The sequence below is a fragment of the Sminthopsis crassicaudata genome, chromosome 6 (genome assembly GCF_048593235.1).
Source record: "Sminthopsis crassicaudata isolate SCR6 chromosome 6, ASM4859323v1, whole genome shotgun sequence".
Lineage (NCBI taxonomy): Eukaryota > Metazoa > Chordata > Mammalia > Dasyuromorphia > Dasyuridae > Sminthopsis > Sminthopsis crassicaudata.
This window is the reverse complement of record NC_133622.1, coordinates 187727166-187751329: the sequence shown is the minus strand read 5'-3', so window position 1 is coordinate 187751329 and position 24164 is coordinate 187727166. Positions and strand designations below refer to the sequence as shown.

The 24164-nt window shown below is 35.9% G+C and overlaps 1 protein-coding gene across 5 annotated transcripts in view; it reads left to right on the top strand.

Annotated features, from left to right (window-relative positions):
• Positions 1 to 17251, top strand: part of FAM193A (family with sequence similarity 193 member A) — a 191937-nt gene extending 174686 nt beyond the window's left edge. For all 5 annotated transcript variants that reach the window (XM_074276850.1, XM_074276849.1, XM_074276848.1 and 2 more), the window contains 2 exons: positions 9642 to 9723; positions 16320 to 17251. In XM_074276850.1, coding sequence (XP_074132951.1) covers positions 9642 to 9723; positions 16320 to 16413 — 176 coding nt within the window. In that variant the 3' untranslated portion in view covers positions 16414 to 17251. The remainder of the gene's footprint in view (positions 1 to 9641; positions 9724 to 16319) is intronic.
• Positions 17252 to 24164: the final 6913 nt, after the last annotated feature.

Here is a 24164-nt window from a genome sequence, read left to right as displayed (position 1 = left end):
ATAATTGTTTTATGAAACAATGTATTATGGAATTAGGAGCAAGAAAATCTCATTTCTAAGATGGTGAAAATTAGGTGGTGAGGAGGAATGGTGAAGAGAAGAAAAAAAATGCTATTTTAAATTGTTGATTGTTCCTAATAATGGGATGCTGGGCTACTATAAATAAACAAGATACAGACTTGTAGTTTTGAAGCATCAACCTCACTAAAAGGCAGCATGGCATAGTAGATAAAGAGCCAACTTGAGAGTCAGGAAGACCTGTTTCCAACTCCCATCTTTGAGAAACTTTATGAGTGACTCTGGACAAGTCACTTAACCTCTGTGTCCTCAGGGTACTCTTTTAAGGCTGCATCAATTAGCATTGATAGAAGATTGAGATAAGAGTTGCCAAATGTTCAATTTACCCCATCAATCCACTCCTCTCTATTAATACCACAACCACTGTAATCCAAAGTATTTATCACTTCTCACCTAAACTGTTTCAATAGTCTCCTAATTTATATCCCTGAATCCAGTTTTTCCTTTCTTCATTCCATCTTTCACAGAGCTGCCAAATTACTGATTTTTTAAAAGCACATACTCGACCATGTCATCTGCTCAAGAAGCTTCAGTTATTTCTTACTGCCTCTATTGGGCATCTAGAGTACATTATAATTTGATCCCAACCAGTCTTTTCAGACTTGTTACATGTTACTATCTTCATCCAAACTGCTCTGTTTGCTTTTCCCTATATACAACATTCTATCTTCTGCTTCTGTACCCTTACACAAAATATTTCCCTTCTTACCTGTTTCACTTAGAATTCACCTCTTTCTTCAAAAGACTTTGCCTATTCCCTAGTTGTTGGTATACAACCTTTCCCCCAGTATTGTGTATCCATTTTATATAAATCCTATATGTATTTATCTTTAAATACCCCTTAGTATAAGAATTCTTAACTTTTTGTGAATATTGGATTTCTTTGGCAGTCTGGTGAAACCATGGATCTCCTTTCTCATAATAATGTTTCTCTTTTAAAATCCATAATTGAAAAGTTAGTGAAATAAAGATAATTTTTTTCCTCCAATCGAGTTTATAGACTCTAAATTATTTGCCAGCTTTCTGGGGTATCCATGAATCCCAGGCTATGCATGCTGAGGTCTTTGAGCACAGTTACTGTCTAACTTTGATCTTTATATCTATTCCCTGTAGCTCATTGAGTTCTGCCATATAGTCAGTTTTAAATAGATCTCTGTTGATTTATTGCTTCTTTTTATATTTATAATTTCAGTTTCTGAAAGCATAATATGGCATATGAATTTTAGAATTAAGGATTATAGATTTAGATCTGGAAAGGACCTTAGAGACCTTCTGGTCCAAGACTTTCCTTTTGTAGGTGAGAGAACTGAACAAAGAGGTTATATTTGTACATAAATAACTGTAATATAAGGTAGGATATGATAAGAGCAAAGGCAAAATCTAGGAGAAGAAATATTCTAAGCAAATGTGAAGAGTAAAAAAACAATCACTTTCAGCCTATCTGGTGGACACATTAACATCCGTATTCCAAATCATTGCAAATCTAGCCTCAGACAGTGCTCAGACTGAGCAAGTCTGAACTGAAGTCTCCACTATAAAATGAGGTTAATTATGGGATGGTTGCAAAGATTAAGTGAGAGAATATTGTAAAGCACTACGGCCCAGTGCCATCATAGGCACTATACAAATGCTCATTTTCTTCTTAAACTTAAAACCTTGAAAACATGTGTGTTATGAAAGTCTACATAAGTGGTTTCCTTTGAAATCTTGCATATTTTATTTTATACCTTTAAAAATTATTCTAGGAAAGGTTTTATAGACTTTATCAGCCTGCCAGAGAAATCCATTTATCACTTCTAGCTTAGATTTGATCTTCCAATATTTATCTTTTTCAATCTGTTTCAAGTAGTAGTTGCCAAATTGGTCTGATTATGTCACTCTTCTGATCAAAATGAGAATCTTACTTAGGGAATCTTAGTAACCATTTGATAGAATTGCTTGCATTAGTCCAAAATAGACCTTTTGCCTTCTAACAGATGTCCTTAAATGTTTTTCCCCAGTTTTATTTACAACCTCAACACTTGATGATGTTGTTCCCCAATTTTAGATTTTTTTTTTTGATTGAAGTGTTTACTTTTTTATTGGGAAAAGGAAGAGTAGGGATAATGTCTTAAAGTGAATGTAGTACTGGATTTGAATTCAGAAAGCTTCAGATCTTCCCACTGGCATTTAATAATTCTCTGACCATAGTAGGTCATTTAAGTCTGAGCCCAATTTTCTCATTTATAAAGTGGAAGTAATGTTCTTACATCACAGAGTTATGAGAAAACTCAAGGTAATTTACATAAAAAATTTTTGCTATTTGTCAAATAAGTCATTTTAGTTTTTATAGAGTGAAAGTGTTAAGACAGTAAAAAAGAATTTTAATATGTGATAATCCTTCAAAAAGATTGTGTGGACTTTTTGCTCTGAATAGCAGGAGAATTTCTTGTCATTCAGCTATCCATCAAGGAAGTTCTACTGTCTCATCAATGGAAATGTTTAGACAGAAACCACATGTCTATTTGTTGATGATTTTGTAGAGGGCTACACTAATTCTGTCAGAATCTGGGTAGCTTTTTTTTTTAAACTCCCTTTTTTCCCCTCAGTGAGTTCAGGACCTGTCCCTGTCTCAAAATCTTTCCTTCCTCCTCCCCAATTCTTGCCCTTCTGTTAAGGGACTTCAATATATATATATATGGGGGGGGAGTATGCTCTTTCAAACCCCCTAACCTTTCAACCTTTTCATTTTCCATGACCCAATATGGCATTCTACATCAGCCATCTTTGTGGATTTAATCATACCCTTGAAATTGCTGTCACCTACCACTACTTCCATGTTCAATCACTCAGAAAACCCCTTGTCTGTCCTTAAGATATTCCTCCTTCCCTCTGCCTTCTCTTATCAGAGCCTGCTTTTAATTTGTCCTATGACCTCTAAATTGCCTGATCCCTCAGTTCTCTCCCAGGTCATCCACTGCACTAACCACACTCCCCTTTTCCCCATCTTGACACCATAGTGAACTAGTTCCCCTCTACACTGTTGTCTTGTGTCCCTCAGCCCCTCATCACGTCATTTGCTACAGCCCTGCCAAGCCTCAGCCTTGGGTCTCAACCCTGCTGCCAAGCAAAGGTAGAGAAAAGCCTACAATCTCTCTTTGTCCACTTCATATTCATGTTACACAGCCCCAGCTGGGCCTTCCCTGCTGTTATAGAGACCCCCTGCATCTCCAATAATTATCTCCATTTTCTCTCCTCTCATTCTCTTCTTAATTCAGCTTCCAACCTCATAAATCTTCAGAAATCTGCTTTCTCCAAAATTCGTGATCTCCCAATTACTAAGTCTGATAAGCCTTTTCTGAATTTGCTTTCTTTTGGGGCTCTCTCCAGCCTTAAATGCTATCACCCTCTTAACCTTGATATTGTCCCCTAGTTTTTCAGGATACCAGTCTCTTCTTGTTCTCTTCCTCCCAATCTGACTGCTCCTTCTCTGGCCCCTTTGTTGGATCCTCCTCTTGGTCTTCTGTACTCATCAGGGATATTCATGAGGTGGATGCCCAGTGATCTCATCAGTCTTGTGGATCATTTATCTCTCTGGGGATGGTTGTCAAATCTACATATCCAGCCTTAATCTCTCTGCTGACCTCAATCAAGTATTGCATTTCTTACTGCCCTTCACACATCTCAGATTGGATGTCCAGTGGATACCTTAAATTCTTTATGACCAAAACTGACATCATCTTTTCCCCAAGCCAGCCATTCCTGACCTCCAACTTTCCTATAACTATAGAAAGCGACACTATCCTCCCACTCCTCTAAGCTTACAACCTAGTGTGCCCTTCTCAATTCCCTCCTGTCTCTCCCCCCCCTCATATGCCATCTGTTGCCCACACCTGCAGATTTTGTCTCTGAAAAACATCTTGAATATGCTCCCTGGTGCCTTTATTACTCTGTACAGCCTCTCATCACTTCATGCCATGTGTACCACTGCAGTAGCAATAGTTGGCCAAACGGCAACTCTCTCCATTCCAAACAATCTTCCATTCAGTTACTTTTCCTAATCCACCACTCGCCATAAGCTTCAGTAGCTCCCTATCATTTCCAGAATCAAATACAAACATTTTTTGTTTAACATTCAAAGCCCTTCATAAATAGTTCTACTCCCCACCGCCTTTCCAGTCTTCTTATATCTTGCTCCCTGCTACGTATTCTTCAATCTAGTGACAGTGAACCCCTAGCCATTCCATCTCAGCTCCAGTCATTTTCTCTCACTGTTCCCTATGCCCAAATTACTCTTCTTCCTCGTCTTCACTTATTAGCTTATCTGGTTTCCTTTAAATCCCAGCTAAAATCCTCTCTTCTACAGGAAACTTTTCACAATCCCTCTTAATTCTAGGGCATTCCCTGTGTTATTTCCTATATATTCTTTATTTATACATATTTATGTGTTGCTTCCTTTGTTAGATTGTGATCTCCTTAAGGACAACTATCTTTTGCCTTTCTTTGCATCCCCAGTACTTAGCACAGTGCCTGGCACAAAGTGTAAGTGTTTAATAAATACTTATTGACTATTTTCTTTGCCTTCCATTTATTCTCAAATATTATGACGCCTTACCTCGCACCATAATGCTGTCTTTATATTAGTTTCTTGAGGAAAATTCTGTGATCTTGTTTATTTTTCAGCTGCCTGAGCAAAGAGGAGAAAAGAAAATTGGACTTAAGTTTCTGTGTGTGTATATGTGTGTATACATTCACATTATGAGCAGAAAGATCTGTCTACTCCAATCCCTTTATATTTTAAAGTGTCTCTTAACCTCATTCCCACTTTCAAATTTGTTGTAAATTGAACTCCAATTACAAAGGGTTGTTTAATTAATTGGAATGGCAGCTAGGTGGCACAGTGAATAGATTACTGAGTTAAAGTCAGGAAGATGTGAGTTCAAATGTGGGCTCTAGAGAAGGAAATGGTAAACCACTCCAATGTCTTTGCCAAGAAATTCCCATGAATAAAATGCAGGGTCATCTATAATTGAACATGACTGAAAGCCTCAACAACAGTAACAGAAATTTAATTTGAACTTTGTTCAAGTACTTATTTTAAATACTCTTTAGAAATTAAAGTTTTCTTTAAAATTATCATGACCAAGCTTGGCCCTTTAAAAAAAAAAAAAAGTAAGAAAAATGTACCTCCCACCATTGTATGTATAGAATTAGGAAGCTTTAGAGTAGAATATATATATGATGTGTGTGTATGTGTTTGAAGTTCAAACTTTTATAAGTGGCTTCTCTAAGGTGATTTAATTTTATAATTTTATTCAGCAAATTATTATTGAATGCATAATATGAGCAAGGTACTGTGCTAGATGCTTATAGGATTCAAACCAGAGTCAAGGAGACTTAAGAGATTATTTAATCATATTACTTCTTTCCAACCTCCTGCCCTTTTTTTTTTTTTAATAGAGAAAGAAAAGACAAGAGACATGGTGGTTTGTTCAAAGTCACTTCGATCATAAATAACAAATTTGGAATTGAAATTTCTGGCTTAAAATCCACATTATGCTACCTCATCCATCCTGTTGCTTTTTAATTTTCATATTTGTAAAAGGTAGTACCTACATCAGAGCATAGTTATAAAACTGAGTAAGATAATGTATGTAAGGCACTTTGCAAGCCATTAGAGACCATTTAGAAGAGTACAAATAGATACGGCCTTAGGACCGTCCTACTAGTCTTATTTTATATTTAGTGTCCTATGAACTAGTGCACAAGTAGATAAAATAATTGCCTTTTGTAGTTGAATAAAAGTATAAGATGTGTGTTCATTCTGTAGTCTTACTAAAAACATCTTTGTTACATCTTGGACAGTAGAGATTGAGGTGTACTTCTCATCCTTTTCACACATGATTTTGCATTCTGCTAAATCTCTATTTTGAAAGCTTTTCAGTCCATGTAGCTTGGAGACTAAGATCTATGGAAAACATTTTCCTTAAGTTTTTGTAACGCAATGTTTTGTGCAGATGATTGTGGGCAACACTTTAGTCTTTCCTAATGCTTCTTCCTCTATACTACTGGTTAGGTGTTCTCCAATTTTTTTTTTTTTTTTTCTCTGAGGCTGGGGTTAAGTGACTTGCCTAGGGTCACACAGCTAGGAAGAGACCAGATTTGAACTCGCGTCCTCCTGAATCCAAGGCTGGTGCTCTATCCATTGTGCCACCTAGCTGCCCCTCCAAGATATTTTACCATCTGTATTTGTAATACAAGAAATAGTACTCCTTTAATATTCAATTCTAACCACCAGGACATGTTATTGGCATTTAATAGTCACTGAGCTTTTTAAAATCTGTAGTAAAGTGTTGTATAATTTTTTTTTTATTATTTACTTGTATAATCTGCATTGATCAGCCTTCTTAAGGCTAGCCCTTCTGTGGCTTCTGGTAGCAGGGATGGTTTGGTCCTAAATTGCCATCCTATACCTCTCCTTTTTGATAAATCCATTAAATTAACTAGTGTTTTGTTTTGTTTTGTTTTGTTTTTGTTGTTGTTGTTGTTTTTCATTAGAATGTGATTTCCTTGAGGGCAAGGGTGGCCTTGTTTTCCTATTTATTTCTGCCCCTAGCCATTAGAACAGTGCTGTGCACAGAGTAAGCGCTTAATAAGTGCTTCATTCATTCAGTTATTTATTGCTTATTTTGAGCATATACTGTTAGCTGAGTTGGTTTAGATTCCAGTCTTGGATTTGAAGTCTTTCAAGCAGGGGAGAGGATAAGGGGAATATTAACCCACATCTGGGATTCACAGAAAATGGCTTTCAGCAGCTTCTGTTTCTATGAAACCATCATTTCCCCTAAGCTATCCCAACCCTCGACTAATTCTTCACAACAGAACTCTTTCACCTCTTTCCAAAAGCCTAGAGGGAAGAAAAGAAAAGCCAAGGCTAGGAGGAAAGTATCAGATTGTGGATAAGGAGAAGGATAAAAAGTGCCAAAGTTGGGGAAATAATAAAAAGAACATATTAGCAGCTGTTGACCCTTAATAATTTTCTGTTAATATTCTTAGCCTTTTTTCTAGACCATAATGATTTCTTCTTGATTTGCCATTTCTAGAGTAAGTAGGGTGAGTTTGGGGTTTTATAAGTGTTATGCTCTTTTAAAATTCATAAATGAGTATGTTTTTCATATGGATTGTAAATATGTGATATAAACCACTCAGGTCACAAATAACTTAGATATGTATTCTACAACTCCATTAAAGATAGTCCTTTATGTTGCAGAGGTGACCCTAGGTTCTCAAAAGCCAAAAATAGGAGAGTATAAATTCTTAAAAAAAAAAAAAAAAAGTCCAATCAGATGTAGAAGAGTTGTGATCTACCCAGGTGGAACACAATACATTCTCCAGTGAAAGCATAATTTCTTGAAGTATTAGCCTTCTAATATAGTTTGATATTTCTAGCGTAATTTATTATATTTGTGGTTATATTCTTCACATCTAATAAAAATCTCACTGTAATCTAAAGCCTGTATTGGTAACTGCCAAGTTAGAATTAATTTCTTCTCCATCTGTGTTTTTATACAGCAGAAATTAGGCAAGTCTACTAGCTTAGACAGCTTTCAATTTAAAGTTTAAAAAAAAAAGCCTTAGTATGTATTATCATACTTCAAAGATGATCAGTAAAATATGAGACACTTCTCTTGTCTCCCCCACAGCACTTTGTATGAGGCTCTGCTTATAGTAAGTACTCAAATACTGACTTGTATTAAATTGATAGCGTTTGTTATTTATATATAAGTTGTGTTAGAATTAGATTTTTTTTTTTTTTTTTGAGTTATCACTGTTAAGAGGCATGGCATTTTAATCTCTGTTTTTCTCATATTTAAATGCTTCAATGAATGTATCTTCTTGGTATTGGACATTACCTCCACCAGTATAGAATACATGCTTTATCACCCTATGTGATTCTTGCCCATGCCCTTCTATAAATCCTCCATAGAGGGGACTCATTTTAATCAAATAAAAATTGATTTTCATATTGAAGTCAAATGCTACTTGAAGTCAGTCAGTAAACAAATTTTCAACTTTTACGACAGGTTTTATACTAGCTATATTGAAGTGCAATCTTAGAAATTTTTTTTTATTTTAAAAAAGCCTTTTCACCCAAATTCACTGAAAAATTTGTGAAAAAATAACCATCTTATTACAACTGATAGTTCTAAAAAATAAACTTCATAGAGCCCACATCTACTTTTATTATAATCATATTTTTATTCTCCTAGCCTTTTTGACCACATTGCAAAATGTACAGCTTATATGAATTTACCACATTTTTCTTCCCTATTAAAATTGTCCTATTTGCTTTTATCATCATTTTATAATCCTCATTATTTCCTTAGAAAATCTTAGTGTCAATAATCAAATTTAGTTTAATAGAGTTTTTGTTTAATTTGGTTTGGGGGGGGTGGAGGTTTGGGGTTTGGGTTTTTGGGATTTGGGGGGGAGGCTTGGTAAAAATTTAGCACATTGAAGTCTTTGGCATAATATCACTTGAATAAGGGCACATGAAATTAACAGTGAGAATCAATAAATATTTAATATAAGTATCCATTATGACATTACATAATTTTTTTTAGAATTTTTTTCCCACAGTATATATGCATGAGTAAATTTTTTTTATAATATTATCCCTTGTATTCATTTTTCCAAATTATCCTCCCCTCCTTCCACTCCCTCCCCCCGATGACAGGCAATCCCATACATTTTACATGTGTTACAATATAACCTAGACACAATATATGTGTGTAAATACCATTTTCTTGTTGCACATTAAGTATTAGATTCCGAAGGTATAAGTAACCTGGGTAGATAGACAGTAGTGCTAACAATTTACATTCACTTCCCAGTGTTCCTTCTCTGGGTGTAATTATTTCTGTCCATCATTGATCAACTGGAAGTGAGTTGGATCTTCTTTATGTTGAAGATATCCACTTCCATCAGAATACATCCTCATACAGCATTTAAGGACATCACATAATACTTGACACTGATAAGGAGGAAAAGAAGATAACATAAAGATGAATGAGAAAAATTTTCCAGTAGAGAAAAATAAGACATAGACACAAATAACTACCTCAGAAATTATATGGGCAAAAAAATGCATAGATCTGCATCTGAAAGGGAAAGAATGTTGCCATCCAAGAGTCTCTGATTTTGTGGAATAGGTGGCATTTGAAGAGGTTAGATGGGATGTCTCCAGGCAGAAGTGGGTTAAAAGCATTACAGTCATAGGAAAAGTTGTGAACAAAGACATAGAAGTAGCAAAACATCTGAACCCATATATTTTATAATAGTTGAAAAAAGATAGAGCTACTTTTTTCTTAGCTAGTTATAAAATTTTTTAAATAATATGCCTGTGAGCTTATACTATTATAACATTTTTATTTGTTTGCATGTTAAAATTTTTTTATAAATTTTTTAAAAGATGAATCTATAAAATTATTGCAGCCAGGTCCTGGAGTTAAAACTTGTTCTGGTTTATTTTTTAGTGACATAGTCAGCTTATGTTAATTTGCTTCATCTCTTTGATTTTGCAGATGATGTGTTTCTTCCCAAAGATATTGATCTAGACAGTGTGGATATGGATGAAACTGAGAGGGAAGTGGAGTATTTTAAAAGGTAAATGTTATCATTTGTGATTGACATTGTAGTAATATGCTCACTCTTTCATTTTTCTTTGTGATTTCCATGGCCCTTTCCACCAGCAGAAAATCTTACCTTACTTAGAAATTTCCTGCTTTTTAGTATATTGCTATTCTATAATAAAGTGATATTTTTCATGAGCTTTTGAGGTTTGTAGAGCTGTTTGTCACCTACACAAAGTAACTGTAGGGCTTCTTGTTAGAATTAAGTGGAATATGATATTATGGATTTAGGACTGTAACTCCTGATTGAAGGCTACGGAATAAACTATATGAGCTTTATGGAGGATCAGTGAAAATATTCTACATTAGTTACATATGGGAAAGGGGGGATCTTTTTTTTTTTTTTTTTTTTTTTTTAACTATTCTTTGTTAACTCCTTTCGTGATGAGTCTGACTTGGGTGAAACAAGCCACATTTATTCCACCTTTTCTATCCTTGTCCCAAATTGAGGATGAACTGTGTTTCCAAATACAACCAGTAAGGCCTTCCAGGCCTTCAACCTCTGATGCCTCTTTTAAAGGGGCATGCATACATGCATAAGAAAAAATATAAGTCTCAAAAATAAAAGCTGTCCTTTTCCAACTAGTATGGATCAATTGTTGTTGAGATTCTTTTATAGAAATAATTACATAATTTATATTCCTCTCAGTGTTTATGTCTGTGCATTGCACACAGTAAGTCACAGCCTTTTCTCATTAGTTATCTAAAACAAATATTTCTGAATAATATGTCAGTGAAAAGAACCTTGACACTAAAATGTGCCACTTAAAAATTACTCTTAGTGTCAAATGAAAGAAAAGCAGCTCTGGTCATCAAGTGTGTGTTAGTCCTGAATTTATGGAATTTTGCAACTCATCCACTCCGTCTGGATACATAGTTTTGGAATTGTACAAAGCAGGACATCAGTGGCATCTAAAAAAAGCCTCTTTTGACATTCTTTACAGTTATTTCTGTGTAGAAAAAAAATAAGCTGCTAACCCTCTGGTGATATGAGATTCCACCTCTCCTCTTAAAAAATAGGAGTGATGATAGATATTTCATTGTTCACTTAGTTATTATGGTGTTGCCTATTAAACCAGTAAAGAAATAAGAGAAGCAAATAGTTTCATGTTTTAAAGATGCAGGTGAAAATAAACTCTTACTTTTAAGAAAAACATTTTTGAATTCTGGAAATGAAGCAATTACTAAACCACAATTTGGATTTTTTTTTCTTTCACTTTTAAAATTTTTAATATACCAATGGACTTATTTCAGCTGTAAATAGATGTGCCGCAGTTAACTGCAATTCACTCCCCCAATTTTGGGCCTTCTTATCCTGAGAAATAGTATGTTATAGAACTTCAAGAGAAAGAGACTTTAGAAACCACCTATTCCAAGAACTTTATTTTGTAAATGGGGATATTGAGGTTGTAAAAAGGAAAATGTCTCAACAAAGTAAGTAGCAGAATCAGAATTAAAACTAAGGTGCTTTGATTCCAAATCCAATGCACTTTCCATTTTATTTTATAACTTTGGTAAACATTAGTTTTTAATGATTGATCACAATAGTAATTGAAATAGTAACAATATGTATCTGAATGGCACTTCAGTTTGTAAAGTATTTTATATAAATTATCTCATTTCATCTTCATAACTCTTTTGAGGTTGCTTAGGAGAACTATATTATTCTTCCTAGGTTTCAAATGAAGAAACAGTATCAAAGAAATGAAATTATTAGCTTACATTCATCTAAGTTAAGTTGGATCTCCTGCTCTTCTGACACTAAGTCCAGAACTTTTACCACCAACTCAAACTTGCACACCAGCACATTTATATTTCATAGTCAAATATTGAGCCTATAGAAAACACATCCATTGTTTGGGAAAGACTAACCTATCCATTCCCCTTGGTTCACAAGGGGGAAATCTTGACCTCTTGGAGTCAACTCAGTCAATAATCCTTTCTTCTAAAGCATGAAATATTAATATTATATCATAATTTACAATGGTCCAATTTTCAGTGGAGAATTGTAACAGTTTTTATTTACAGATGCTGAATGACTTTGGGAAGTTATATCAATGGCCCTCAGAATAAATCTATATTCCAATATAAGCTCTCAGTTTTTCATGCTAAGCTAAGTCTTGGCCATTTAAATGGGCTCTATAGAAGCTGTTCTGAGTTTTGTATCAACTTCACTCTGCTGGGTCAGGTCATAAACACTTGAGTGCTTACTGCCTCCTGAACATTCTTATCAATAGGTTTGTAAGATTTTAGAGGTGGAAAAGACCCTAAACATTATCTACTTGAACAACCAGCATTCAAGTGTCTGCTATGTATGGGACACTGTTGCTATGTGCGAGGGATACAGAGAACGGCATAAGACAGTCCTTGTCTTTGAGGAACTTACAATGTAATGGCGGAAACAACAGGAAAACAAGTGTATGCAAACCAGATAGAGACAGTCTCAAAAAGAAGGTGCCAGGGAACATTGAGAAGAGTTTTCTTGTAGAAGGCAGGGCTTTGGCTGAGACATAAAGGAAAACCAAGACATCAGGAGGCATAGAGTTCCAAGCATGAGGGACATTCAGTGAAAATTCTTGGAGTTGGGAGATGGAATTTCATGTGCAAAGAATATCAAGGAGATGAGGTCCATGTCACTGGATCACAGAATACATGACAAAGGAATAAAGCATAAAAAAACTAAAAAGGTAGAAAAAGGGGCCACGTAATGAAGAGACTAAAAAGCCAAACAGATGATTTTACATTTGATCTTAGAAGTAAAAGGGAGCCCCTGGAATTTATTGAATGGAGTGAGTAACATGGGTGAGACCTGCACATGAGAAAGATTAATTTGACAGCTGAATGGCCTAGAGTAGAAAGAAACTTGAGTCAGGGAAACCAACCAGAAGGTTATTGCAGCAGTCTAGGCCCATCACTTTACAGATGGGAAAATAGGCCAAGAAAATTGAAGTGACTTGCACAAGTTCATATATGGACTTTTTTTTTTTTTTGGCTCTAATGTGACCTTCATTACAATGGACAATTTATTTGTCAAGCATGTCACCCTGTTTTAATGCCTTTCTTCAACAAAATGTATTATGTACCTGTTATATATTAGACATTGTGCTTGGTGTTGTAAATGCAAAGACAATTGAAATTGTCCTTCTTGCATCCTTTGGGGGAGATGGGGTGGCAGCAGAGTAAACAATGATTTAGTGCAAATTATGTACAGAGCAATTTGGTGGATGTTACTAAAAGTGGGAGACTGAAAAGAGAGGCCATGTAAGCAGTAGCACTTAAACTCGTCCCTGAGGCGTTAGGGATTTTAAAGATGAGGAAGAGGTCTGATTAGTCATAGGCGGACAGCATTGGGTTGTTAGGAACCTAGATGACTGGGAAAATGTTTTGTTTGATAATAGAGCATTGTTCAAGCTAGTTATTTCCATTATTGTTTTGTTCAAGCAATCTTTGTATATATTAGAAACTCCATTTTTAAAGGAGAGCCCTTATAAGTGTCTTTTTTGCTCTGTGAAATCAATTGCTATTTTATAGTCCACAAATAACATGGTATTTTTTATCTTGCATCTTTCCTCTTGTAGAAATATGATCAAAGATGCTCTCGATATGTATAAATTCTCTTGAAGATTTTGTGAAAACAAGACAATGTTCTATTACCTTATTAAATTTTTATACATAATAAGTTTACAATTTCATGTCTAGTCCACTTTTTATCTTTTATATCTTAGTCTCTGTTGATAATTTAGTTCATAATAAAAATTAGGGATTTTTTAAAAAGATTTTTGTGAAGATGAGAAAAATAGGCTTGAGTTAGCATTAGTGCTTTCTGATATTTTCTTTATTTCCTTTTTTTTAAGTAATGCAACATGCAGAATTTCCTTCAAGCTTTTATTTTCCTCTCCTATTCCATACATATTGAGAATTGATCCCTCAGTATTCTCAAAATTGTCACTTCTAGCATGAATTCTTCTGTATATTCTTGGTGTGATCCAACTATTCTTTCCTTTTTTGTATGTGCCCTTTGGGCATATTGGGAAAATCTTGATAGATTTTTTTTTTCTTGTGCTTTATCTAGTTTCTTCTTTAGATACTTTTAGGGTGATCTGGCCAAGTTTTTCTATAGATTTGCTTTTCCTTCCCCTGCTTGTTTTATGAAATAATACTGTTAGTTATCTTCCCACCATCCTTCTCTGTAAGATATTTATAAATGTATTTCATCAACTGATAATGCCTTTGTGTGACATCTCTCTCCATTTAGCAAAGAGATGATTTTCTAGCAGAGTTGATTTCTAGGCTATTTTCCTTATTGTAATGATTGATCAAAAGTTATTTAAACTGCCAATATTAATCCATTGATATTCTCATCCACTTCTCAGCATCTGTAACTTATAAGAAGGTCAGGTTGAAGGGCATTTTTAATTATATGCCATATCATTTTTTTTATTCTCAATAGGTATTGATCTTTTATATTGACTCTTACAAGTCAGTGAGTATGACAGTACATAGACAGCTGCTTCAGAAATGACTCCCTAGTATATATCTATATCAGATGATTTTGCTTAATTGTTTTAAGCAAACAATTGAGGAAGTGTAGGGAAGAGTGTTGAAATAATTACAGAGAGGAAAAACCTTGCCTCATCAGTGACAAGTTGTTTTCTTGTTATGCTATAGCTACTTTTTTTATTTAGTACTTGCTATATCCAATGCCCCTTAATTCTCTTTGTGAACAAAGTGTAATCATATGAATACTTTTGAGTTATGAGTGTGAGGCTTAGATAGTCACAAACTTTTGGCCTTTTTGGTTTCTTAAATCTTAACCACATTTTACAATATATTTTTCATCTGTCATGTGCCTCTTTATCATCTTCCTTTATTATTGCCTAAGTGGAAGGAACTGCACAAAACTGAAGGCTGTTTTATATTTTTCTTTTCATGGGTTGCTATTGCCAAAGTATTTATCATCTAGTGGCCGCTTTGCTATTGCTATGTCTCTTTGTATATAACTAGATTTGTCCTTCAAAACTGATGCTGTGATGACATACTTTTAAGAACTCAGCATCATCTCCTCACTGTGGTGTGAGGTCTTAGAGCAAGACTTTTTTTTGGAGAGGAAAAACAATCAGTCCTCACATTTGTATGGTGCTTTAGCTTTCACAGGGTACTTCGTATCCATTATCTCTGAAGGTAGGCAGTGTAAATTATTATTATTCCTCTTTTCTAGATAAGGGAATTAAGTCTCAAAGAAAGGAAGAGACCTGTCCATGCTCACATTGTTAATAAGTAGGAAAATGAGATTTTAATCTAAGCTTCATGACTCTAACACAAAATGCCCCTTTCCAGACTACCTAGAAAAACCTTAGAAGCAGTCCATAGTCTCTGTATCATAGCTGGTAAACTACTGTTCACAATTAGTTCTCTCCATTAAATATTTGCCTTTATCCCAATATAAGAAGCTGCTTTGTTTATTTGCATTCTAAGAGAGGAAGCTAATGAATGCTCTTACTTGTTCTTGAAAATGAGTAGAGTAAGTAAAAGATTATATACATTATATAATAATGAAAATGCTGTAGAATCTGGATTAAGGATTTCATAGCTCCCCCTCTTTTATGTTTTCTCCATGACAAGAACCAAAGTATGTGCAGGAGACTGGAAGGAAGGCAGCATTTCCAATTCTAAGTACAAAACATCATTTTACATAGAGAAGTTCATTTCATGGTCAGATCATCTGGAGTGAAACCTTTCCTTATATTAAAGGAGTACCTAAATATATTTATACTTATCTGATCCTTTTTGTATATAGATTTCTTTTCTTTTCTTTTTTTTTTTTTTTTTTTTTTTTTTTTTTTTTTTTTGAGGGGTTTTCAATGCCCAGTAATCCAATATGTTACATTGTTACTACAATAGTATGAAGGACTAGGGAAAAAATACATCATTGAGATTAAATTATCCACCCCAACCATCTGTCCTTAAAACTCTGACTAACATTCTGTTTGAGTAGAATTAAATTAGATAATTGTATTTTACCATTTTCAATACTGACGGCAGTGTTGGTGACTTAGTAGTTAGAGACAATAGGCAAAGTGACATATCAGACAACCTTAAAAATGAAAGGAAATTTAATTTAATGATAACTCTGTCTGGTAGAGGTATATCTGAATAGTACAATGTAAATAGCCTTTGGCATTGGAGTGAGATGACCCAGATTCTAATCTTGCTCTGACACCTAACTATGTGAAGTTTGGACAAGTCTCTTCATTTCTGTGCCTCAGTTTCCTCATCTCTGATGTGTGTGGAGGGGTGGATCACTTCTAAATCATCTACTTCTTAAAACTGTTGTGAGAAGAACATTTTGTAAACCTTAAAGTGATACAGAAATGCAAGCTATTTTTAAACTCTTTAACTGAGGCCTATGATGGGGAAGTAACTTTTCCAAAGATAAAGACCTTTGGGAAACTGCTTACCTGTATGATGATACTATTTGGGGCTGAGAATGTTCTTTTTGTTTCCTTTCTTTTCTTTTCTTTTCTTTTCTTTTTTTTTTTTTTTTTTTTCTTTTGCTTTGTATTTGTATAGGTTCTGCTTGGATTCTGCAAGACAGACAAGGCAGAGACTTTCCATCAACTGGTCCAATTTTAGTTTGAAAAAAACGACCTTTGCTGCCCACTGAATGGAGACAGTCTCAGGAGGAAGCCCTGCAGGAGCCCAGCAGACTGTCCCCTGCCCTGCCCTCCTACTGCGAGTGCTGAGAGCTTCTCGGGTCTGAGCCAGCGCTGCCTTGCCTTGTCTCCAGTGCCGTGTGGGTCTGCACTGAGCCCCGGGGCCTGAGAATTCTTGCGGCCTGAGAAATCGCCACTTTCTACCTGAATTTGTTAGCTTGTGTGCTTGTAGTCTGTGAGTGAGGTTTATTTGATTGTAGCTGTACGCTGTGGGAGTTGGAACAATAGCTTTCCTCCAATTCCTCCCGATTGCCTTGGCCTCAGAGACCACCAACTGCTTCCCAGGCTTGGGTGGAGGCCAGAACACTGGTTTGCATCATTTGCAGTGGCGCCTGCCACACCCGCCCACATCTAGCTCTGTTTTCTCATCATCCTAATCCATGAAAAAGGATTGGACCTCTCACCATCGGCGCTGCTTTCATCTGCTCCGGAATTACTCCCACCACGACTTCATGGAAAGGAGGCTCGTACGGGACAAGCATTTCTTGAGTTCTCTTTCACAATCTACTGTTTAAGAGTGTACAAGTTACGCTATTTGTGTTTGATTTTTCCCCCTGACTTGTAGCCAGCTTGTGTAAGAATACTTGCAGAACGAGAAAGTTTAAAAAAAAAAAAAAAAAGAAGAAGAAAAAAAGGAAAAAAGAACAATACTCACACTATCAAATCTGTTATAGAGTGTATAATTGTATTAACACTGAAGCCTGACTGGCTACTTTTTTAACATATTGTTAAGTAATATTAAAATCATGTCTTTCTTTTTGAAAGATGGAATACATTAGTATGGCAGAAGACTTGTGTCTTGTCTTGTTCTGCTGGGGTTGTTGGGATGGAGAAGGGCACACACACATGGAGTTGGCATCAGAGGATCTAAATTTGAATCCTAGTTCTGTTGCTACCTGTGTGACTTTAGGGAAGACATCTTTCCTTTCTAGGCCTTAGTTTCCTCATTTATCAGATGAGAGAGTTAGGACTCAGAAACTATTTCCAAGGCCCTTTCCATCTCCAAAAAGGGGCAACTACAGAAGAGAACTTAGATGTGTTCTACTTGGTCCCAAATGGCAGAATTAGGAACATTGGGCAGAAGGTGTAAAGGAGTAAGTTTCAGCTTAATGGGGGCGGGGGGGGAAATAAAAGATTAAACAATCAACTCTCCAAAGTGGAATAGATTGCCTCTTGGAGGCAATTGGATCCCCCTCAGTCTTGGTCTTTAAGCAAAGGCAGAATGACCACTTAAATTGGATGTCAGAGGATTGGATTAGTTTGCTTTTGAGGTCCCTTTCAATTGTTGAGGTTCTATGAAAATGTCTGAATAATAGAATAAAGCAAGGAATGTACCATTTATAAGAAAAGTCCTGATTTAGCCATTTTCTTTGGCTGTCCATCTGTCATCAGAGTGGTGATATACCCAAACTGTTATAAGTTTCTCTTGGCTATCCAGTGCCCTGGTGATAACACCTTCATACTTCAAAGATCTTTTTTTTTGGTTGGGGTTAGTGCTGCCCACATTGCATCAGATCGTAGACCACCTGGAATTGGTAAACTGTCTTTGAGTATTATGATAGTTAAAAAAGAAAAATCATCAGCTTATAGCTGTGTCACTGATAAAAGTTTGTTCCTAAGCATGCACATCTAAAATCCCACAGCCTTCTGTAGGATACATCATTCAGCCAAGCTTGGAAAATAGAAGAACTGGGCTTCTTCTCATCCTAAGACCAGCGCTGCAAACCTAAAAACTTAAAACAATTTAAACATAAGTATGGAGAGGAATGAAGGTATCTTACCTCATTTGACTACTGACAAAAGACCTTGACTTTTGGTGACCCACTTCTACAAGAATTAGTAAGAAGAGGCCTAAAAAAACTCTGCAATAACATTACTAAAACAAACCAAAAAAACACCCAACAGATTAGTCTTTCCCAGTGCAAGGAACAGTTTCAAACTATCCAACTTTATAAAAAAAAAAAAAAAAAATAGAAGCCCCAAGACTTGGAAGTTCTTTTCCTTTATTTTCAGTCTTACCATTAATTCATGTGATCTCATTTGAGGCAAACAGATATAATCTTTTTTTTTGTCATTTCCTGCTCAAAGAAATAGAGTATTTAATATACATTTCTCAGCAGCAGTCTCGTATTTCTTCTGAGGAAATCAGAGAAAATCTACCTATCCATACCATTGATTTATTCATCAAAGTGGATAAGACCAGGAGGCCACTAAGCCAGGTTTTCATCTTCAAGCTGATAACTGATTGCTGTCTCATCTCAGATGAGTCTCTCAAACTGCGTTCTTTGGAGTATTCATCATTAAACTCGAATTATGTTTGCCCTCTCCTAATATTATAGGGATAATATTAAGGCAAATTATCTGGGCTTTGAATTCTAAAAGATAGTACTCAATTTTAGGTGTTCTATCACAGAATTTGGAGGTGAAAGCAAACAAAAGTGAGAACCTGAAAAGAGGTCACAGTTGCAGGGCCAGATTTAAATCCGGGCTCATGTCCTGAAAAGAATATTCGATTTGGGGTCAAACCCAGCATTCTTTCCATTACATCACCTGCCTTTCCTTAAGCTTTATCCTGTGCAAAGTAGACTGCCCCTCATTTGCTGTTCTGAATAGTTAAATTTTAAAGTTAAACAATTAGGCTGTTATAAATTATCAAGAACTTTGTTGTCCTTGAGACTTAATGAAACTATTAGCTTAGTTAATAGAAAAATGAGGGGCAGCTATGTGGAGCAGTGGATGGAGCACCAGCCTTGAAGTTAGGAGAATTTGAGTTCAAATGTGGACTCAGACATTTAACACTTCCTACTTGTGTGACCCTGGGAAAGTCACTTAACCCCAACTGCCTCAGGGGAAAAAAAATTAGACTTCTGAAATACCACTGATAGACCTTAAAGATTAGAATCCAATACCTACCTTTTATAAACAAGAAGTAAAGTGATCCCTCCTTCTAATCTGTAACACATTGAATGTCTATGTGAAACCTTTTGCCTCCCAAGACTTCTAAGATCTCAATCCTCTTAAGATCTTAAGATGCTAAAATAAGTTAAGAAAAATCAAAAGTTCTTCATACTTTAATGATGTGTAGAAAGAACATATGATTTGGGGTCCATGAACCTGAGCTTGATTCCCAAGTCTTACACTTTATTTGCAACTAATTATCTTTTTCTGGACATAACTTTCCCCATGAATGTGTCTGTGTGTGTGTGTATGTGTGTACATAATATATTTATATACACATATACATTCACACATACATATATATGTGTATATATGTGTCTTAATTTTTAAAAATATTCTTGTGGCTCTGAATCCTATGCATTTTGTCTTTTTGATTTTTGCTAAAATTTAAGTCATTCTCAATTACAGCAGCAGATGGTGCTGTGAGCCACATTACCTGCAATCTTTTCATTTGGAAGGAAGTGGAGTATTGTATTTTGTAATTCACTTTGACAAATTGACACTACATCAATACTCAAAATATCTTGACTTTTTATCAAGCAACAGGAGAAGAAATCTTTTTTCCCCTGTATTTTATTTTTCCAAATATACATAAAGATAGTTTTCAACGTTCATTTTTGTAAAATTTTGTGTTCCAGATTCCCCCCCCCCCTTGTCCAGGACAGCAAACAAGTTGATATAGGTGATAGATGTACAATCCTTTTAAACATTTTGATATTTGTCATCTTGTGCAAGAAAAGTCAGACCAAAAGGGGAAAAACCATGAGAAAGGGAAAAAAAACCAAAAACTAAAAGTAGTATGCACATTCATTTTCCATAGTTCTCCTGGAGATAGTTCTTTCCATCCCAAGTCTATTGGATTTGTTTTGGATTACTGTATTGCTGAGAAGAGTTAAGTCCATCACAGTTGATCATTACACTGTCTTGCTTTTGCTATGTACAATGTTCTCTTGGTTCTGCTTGTTTCACTCAGCATCAGTTCATGTAAGTCCACATCTTTCTGAAATCATCCTACTGATTATAGAACTGTAATATTCCATAACATTCATATACCATAACTTATTCAACCATTCTCCAGGTGATGGGCATTCACTCTTTCCATTTCCTTGCCATTTACAAAAAGAGCTGATAAAAACATTTTTGCATATGTGGGTTCTTTTCCTTTTTTGATGATCTGTTTAGGATACAGCCCATTAGAGAGAGTACTCACTGATGGATCAAAGGATATGCACAGTTTGATAGTCCTTTGGGCATACTTAAATATTGCTCCAGAAAAAGATTTCTTGAACACATATCCCAGGGGATCTACTGAAGATTCTTAGGCAAGTCACTTCTACTGTCTATACCCCAGTTTCCTCATCTGTCAGATGAGGGGATTAGATTACATCACCCATTAGGTCCCTTCTAACTGCACTGTGATCCAAGCCAATTGCAAAATCCTTGGAAGGAAAGCAAGGGATATGTACTTAAAACCGTTTTACAGATGAGGAGATAAATTGAATGACATTGTCTTGCCCAAGGTCACACAGATAAGCAGCAGATTCAGGACAGAACTGAACTCAGATCTTCTGACTCCAAATCCAGGACCCTGTCTGCTAAATTATGTCTGTCTCTGTTTTCTTAGTCCAGTGGTCTTGCCATTATATGATTCTAACCTGTATGGCCAGTGTTTTAGCTCAAAGAAACCCAGACTATAGAATATCCAACTTTTTCCCTCTAGATCTGGAGTGACTACTCTAGCATGTTCCACTTTGCCTTGACTAGTTTGCACACTTAAGGATTTTATTCGGCTTATGTTTCATTTGATCTATTCTTGATGACATAAACTCCCTTCAAAACTCTGTCTTGTGCTTTTAACCAAGAAATTGAGATTGGCCTTTCAATCCAACTCACAAATGTAGGAAGTGGAAAGAAATGTTATTTCTGCATCACTATTGAAAAGGAAGGATTTTTAGTGATGTGTTAAATGGGGTCTTGAGGCTTGCTGTAGTCTTAAGGTTCCATCTCCCCTCATGTCTCACAAAATGTGTCTCACAAAAACTAAAAATGTGCTTAGAACCCCAAGCATAGAAACTTAAAAGCTCAAAATGACCTTTACTCTGTAAGTAAAGGTCATTTTACTCTGATTATTACTTATTATTGTTTGAAGAAACAGGCCCAGAAAGGGAACTTGCCCAAAGATGAATTGAGCCAGATGGCTCTTTATAAGGGGTGAATGAATTGCTGACTTGCTATATTGTAGTTTTAGAACCTGAGATTTCACTGGAATCCCACTTAGGACACTTTACTCTAGAAAGAAATATGATAAAAAGGCAATGCTATCTGGGATCAGAGAAAGTGAAGCTCAGTGTCATTGTCCCTGGATCCATGGAAGGAAGATTGAGTTTGTAGTTAACGCCGTGTTCAGGGACTAGCCCTTATTATAGCCATTTGACCCCTGAAGTAAAGTTCTTAGAACATTTTGGGGTGATTTCACAGACCTTTCAGAATGAACAAGATTATCTGTCAGGCAGAGATGCCACTGCATGTTCATCACAAGAACCCCTGGTATCCTGACAATGGTCTACCTGTTTCTGCTAGATTCTTTACCCCTCTTGTTTCTTGTCTCGCATTTTCTCTCTTTGGCCTGTACTGTCCTATATTATTCCCTCTCTTCTTCCCTCATCTCCTTTGTTTCTCTGTCTTGAGCTTGCCAGGGATCCTGGTAGATGGCCTTAGCTGCATTAGAGACCAAAATTAAAAGGACCGTGGCAGCCATCTTAATAATTGCTCATTTCTAGAGTACTTTAAGAGCATATATCTCACAGGATTGCAGTGAGTATTAAAAGAGGTTATATATAGGTGGCGCAGTGGATAGAGCACCAGCCCTGAAGTCAGGAGGACCTGAGTTCAAATTTGACCTCAGACACTTAACACTTCCTGGCTGTGTGACCCTGGGCAAGTCACTTAACCCCAATTGCCTCAGCAAAAAGAAAAGAAAAAAAAAAGAAAGAAGAAAGTGGTCATATATTTTACCAACTTTAAAGTTCTATTGAAAAAACATGTTAACTTGTAAAGAAGGTATGCAAGTGTCCTCATTTATAGAGAAAGAAACTTGAGGTAAATGCAGGGTTGTGATTACCTCAGTCATGTGGTTCCTAAGTAGGACTTGAACCCATTGGGATTTTTGTTCTCATTTGTTAGAAGAAAAAACTGGACTGGAGAAGGAAAGTAACTTGAACAAAACAGTCTATGAAGAACCTGAGTGGCCCTCAAATAACTCCCCAGGCCACAACTCTTTTCTATCTGTTACTTATTCATATGGGCATCTCCAGAATTCAGGACCGAAAGGATCTTAGTTCAGAAAGTTCAGAAATTGAGAACTCAGGCAGAGTCTAATAGAACATACAGATCCATGAAGCCAGTTTTGCCAATTATCTTAGCCAACTAACTTTACTAATCTGTAAAATGTTGGCAAACCACTCCAGGATCTTTGCCAAGAAAATTCCAAAATGAGGTCACGGAGAGTCAGCCATAATAGAAACAACTGAAAAAGGATAATATTCTCGTGTGTGGAATGATAAAATGAATTTCTATGTCAAATGCTTTGTAAACTCTCAAGTGCTAGTTATTCTTATTAGTGTGCCCCATAAAAATATGTTGGGATTTTGCCACCGTGGCAAGGTACTAAGTTGATCTTAGAGGTTAGTTGAACTTTATTTCCAGGCGGCCATCTACCAGCTCAGGTGTTTGGTCTGAACTCCCCAGGACTTTCACCCAAGCACTAGCATGCATGCTAAGACTCTGGAAGGTGGGAGTCCCAGTCAATGAGTAATTTCCCAATCCCTTTGGCAGATTGCCTGTGATCCAGACCCTTTCTCTTCTACCTTCTCTTTCCATTGTAGCTTGAAACACTATTTTTATTAACAAATGCTTCTTTCATCTTTTGGCTTTCTTTTAGATGACTCCATCTTCTTAAATTCATGGAAGTTTGACTCCTATCAAAAGTTAATTGTACCCAAAAGGTCTCTCCAAATATTCTAATAAGGTAGAAATGAGGAATCATTCCAGGACAGTAAGTGCAAAGTCACAAATTGGGAGGTGGAGTGTTACCTTGTCAGTAAGGTTGAGTTGTCGAATCATCAAGCTCTTGAAGGAAATCAATATGTTAAAAGACTGGAAATAGAGATTGAGGGCTAGACCATGAGGGGATTTACAAAGCCAACATGGAATTTATAATTGATTCTAAATTCATGGGAAGCTATTGGAGTTTGTGGAGGTTGGGAAAGGGGGAATGACGAAAGGAAATGGTCAGACTCATACTTTAGGAAAATCACATTTAACTCTTTGTAGAAGTAGCTTTGAGTGGGGAGAGATGTGAGACAAAAAAAGTACATTTAAAGGTCGATTGCAATAGTTTAGGTAAGAGATGATGAGATCCCAAACTTGGAAAGAAAGGCAAAATGAGCTGAGGGAAGCAGAGTGGTGGTAGGAGGGTCAAGAATAGATGAGAGGAGAATCCAGCAAGTAAGAGAGGTAGAATGTAGACACTCACACTTTAAGTTTAACCTGTTAAGTATTAGTGACACTTAAGTCTAAACAACCAAAGTACATTGTCTTGATTTTTAGAATATTCCAATTTCTGAACTACAAATGCTCATACTGAAAAATTTTAAAATTGGGTCTCAACTGGGTCCAACACACTCCCTGTAAGAGAGATGCTAGAGAAAGAAATTTGCAACATTTGGTGACTGATTTGCAAATG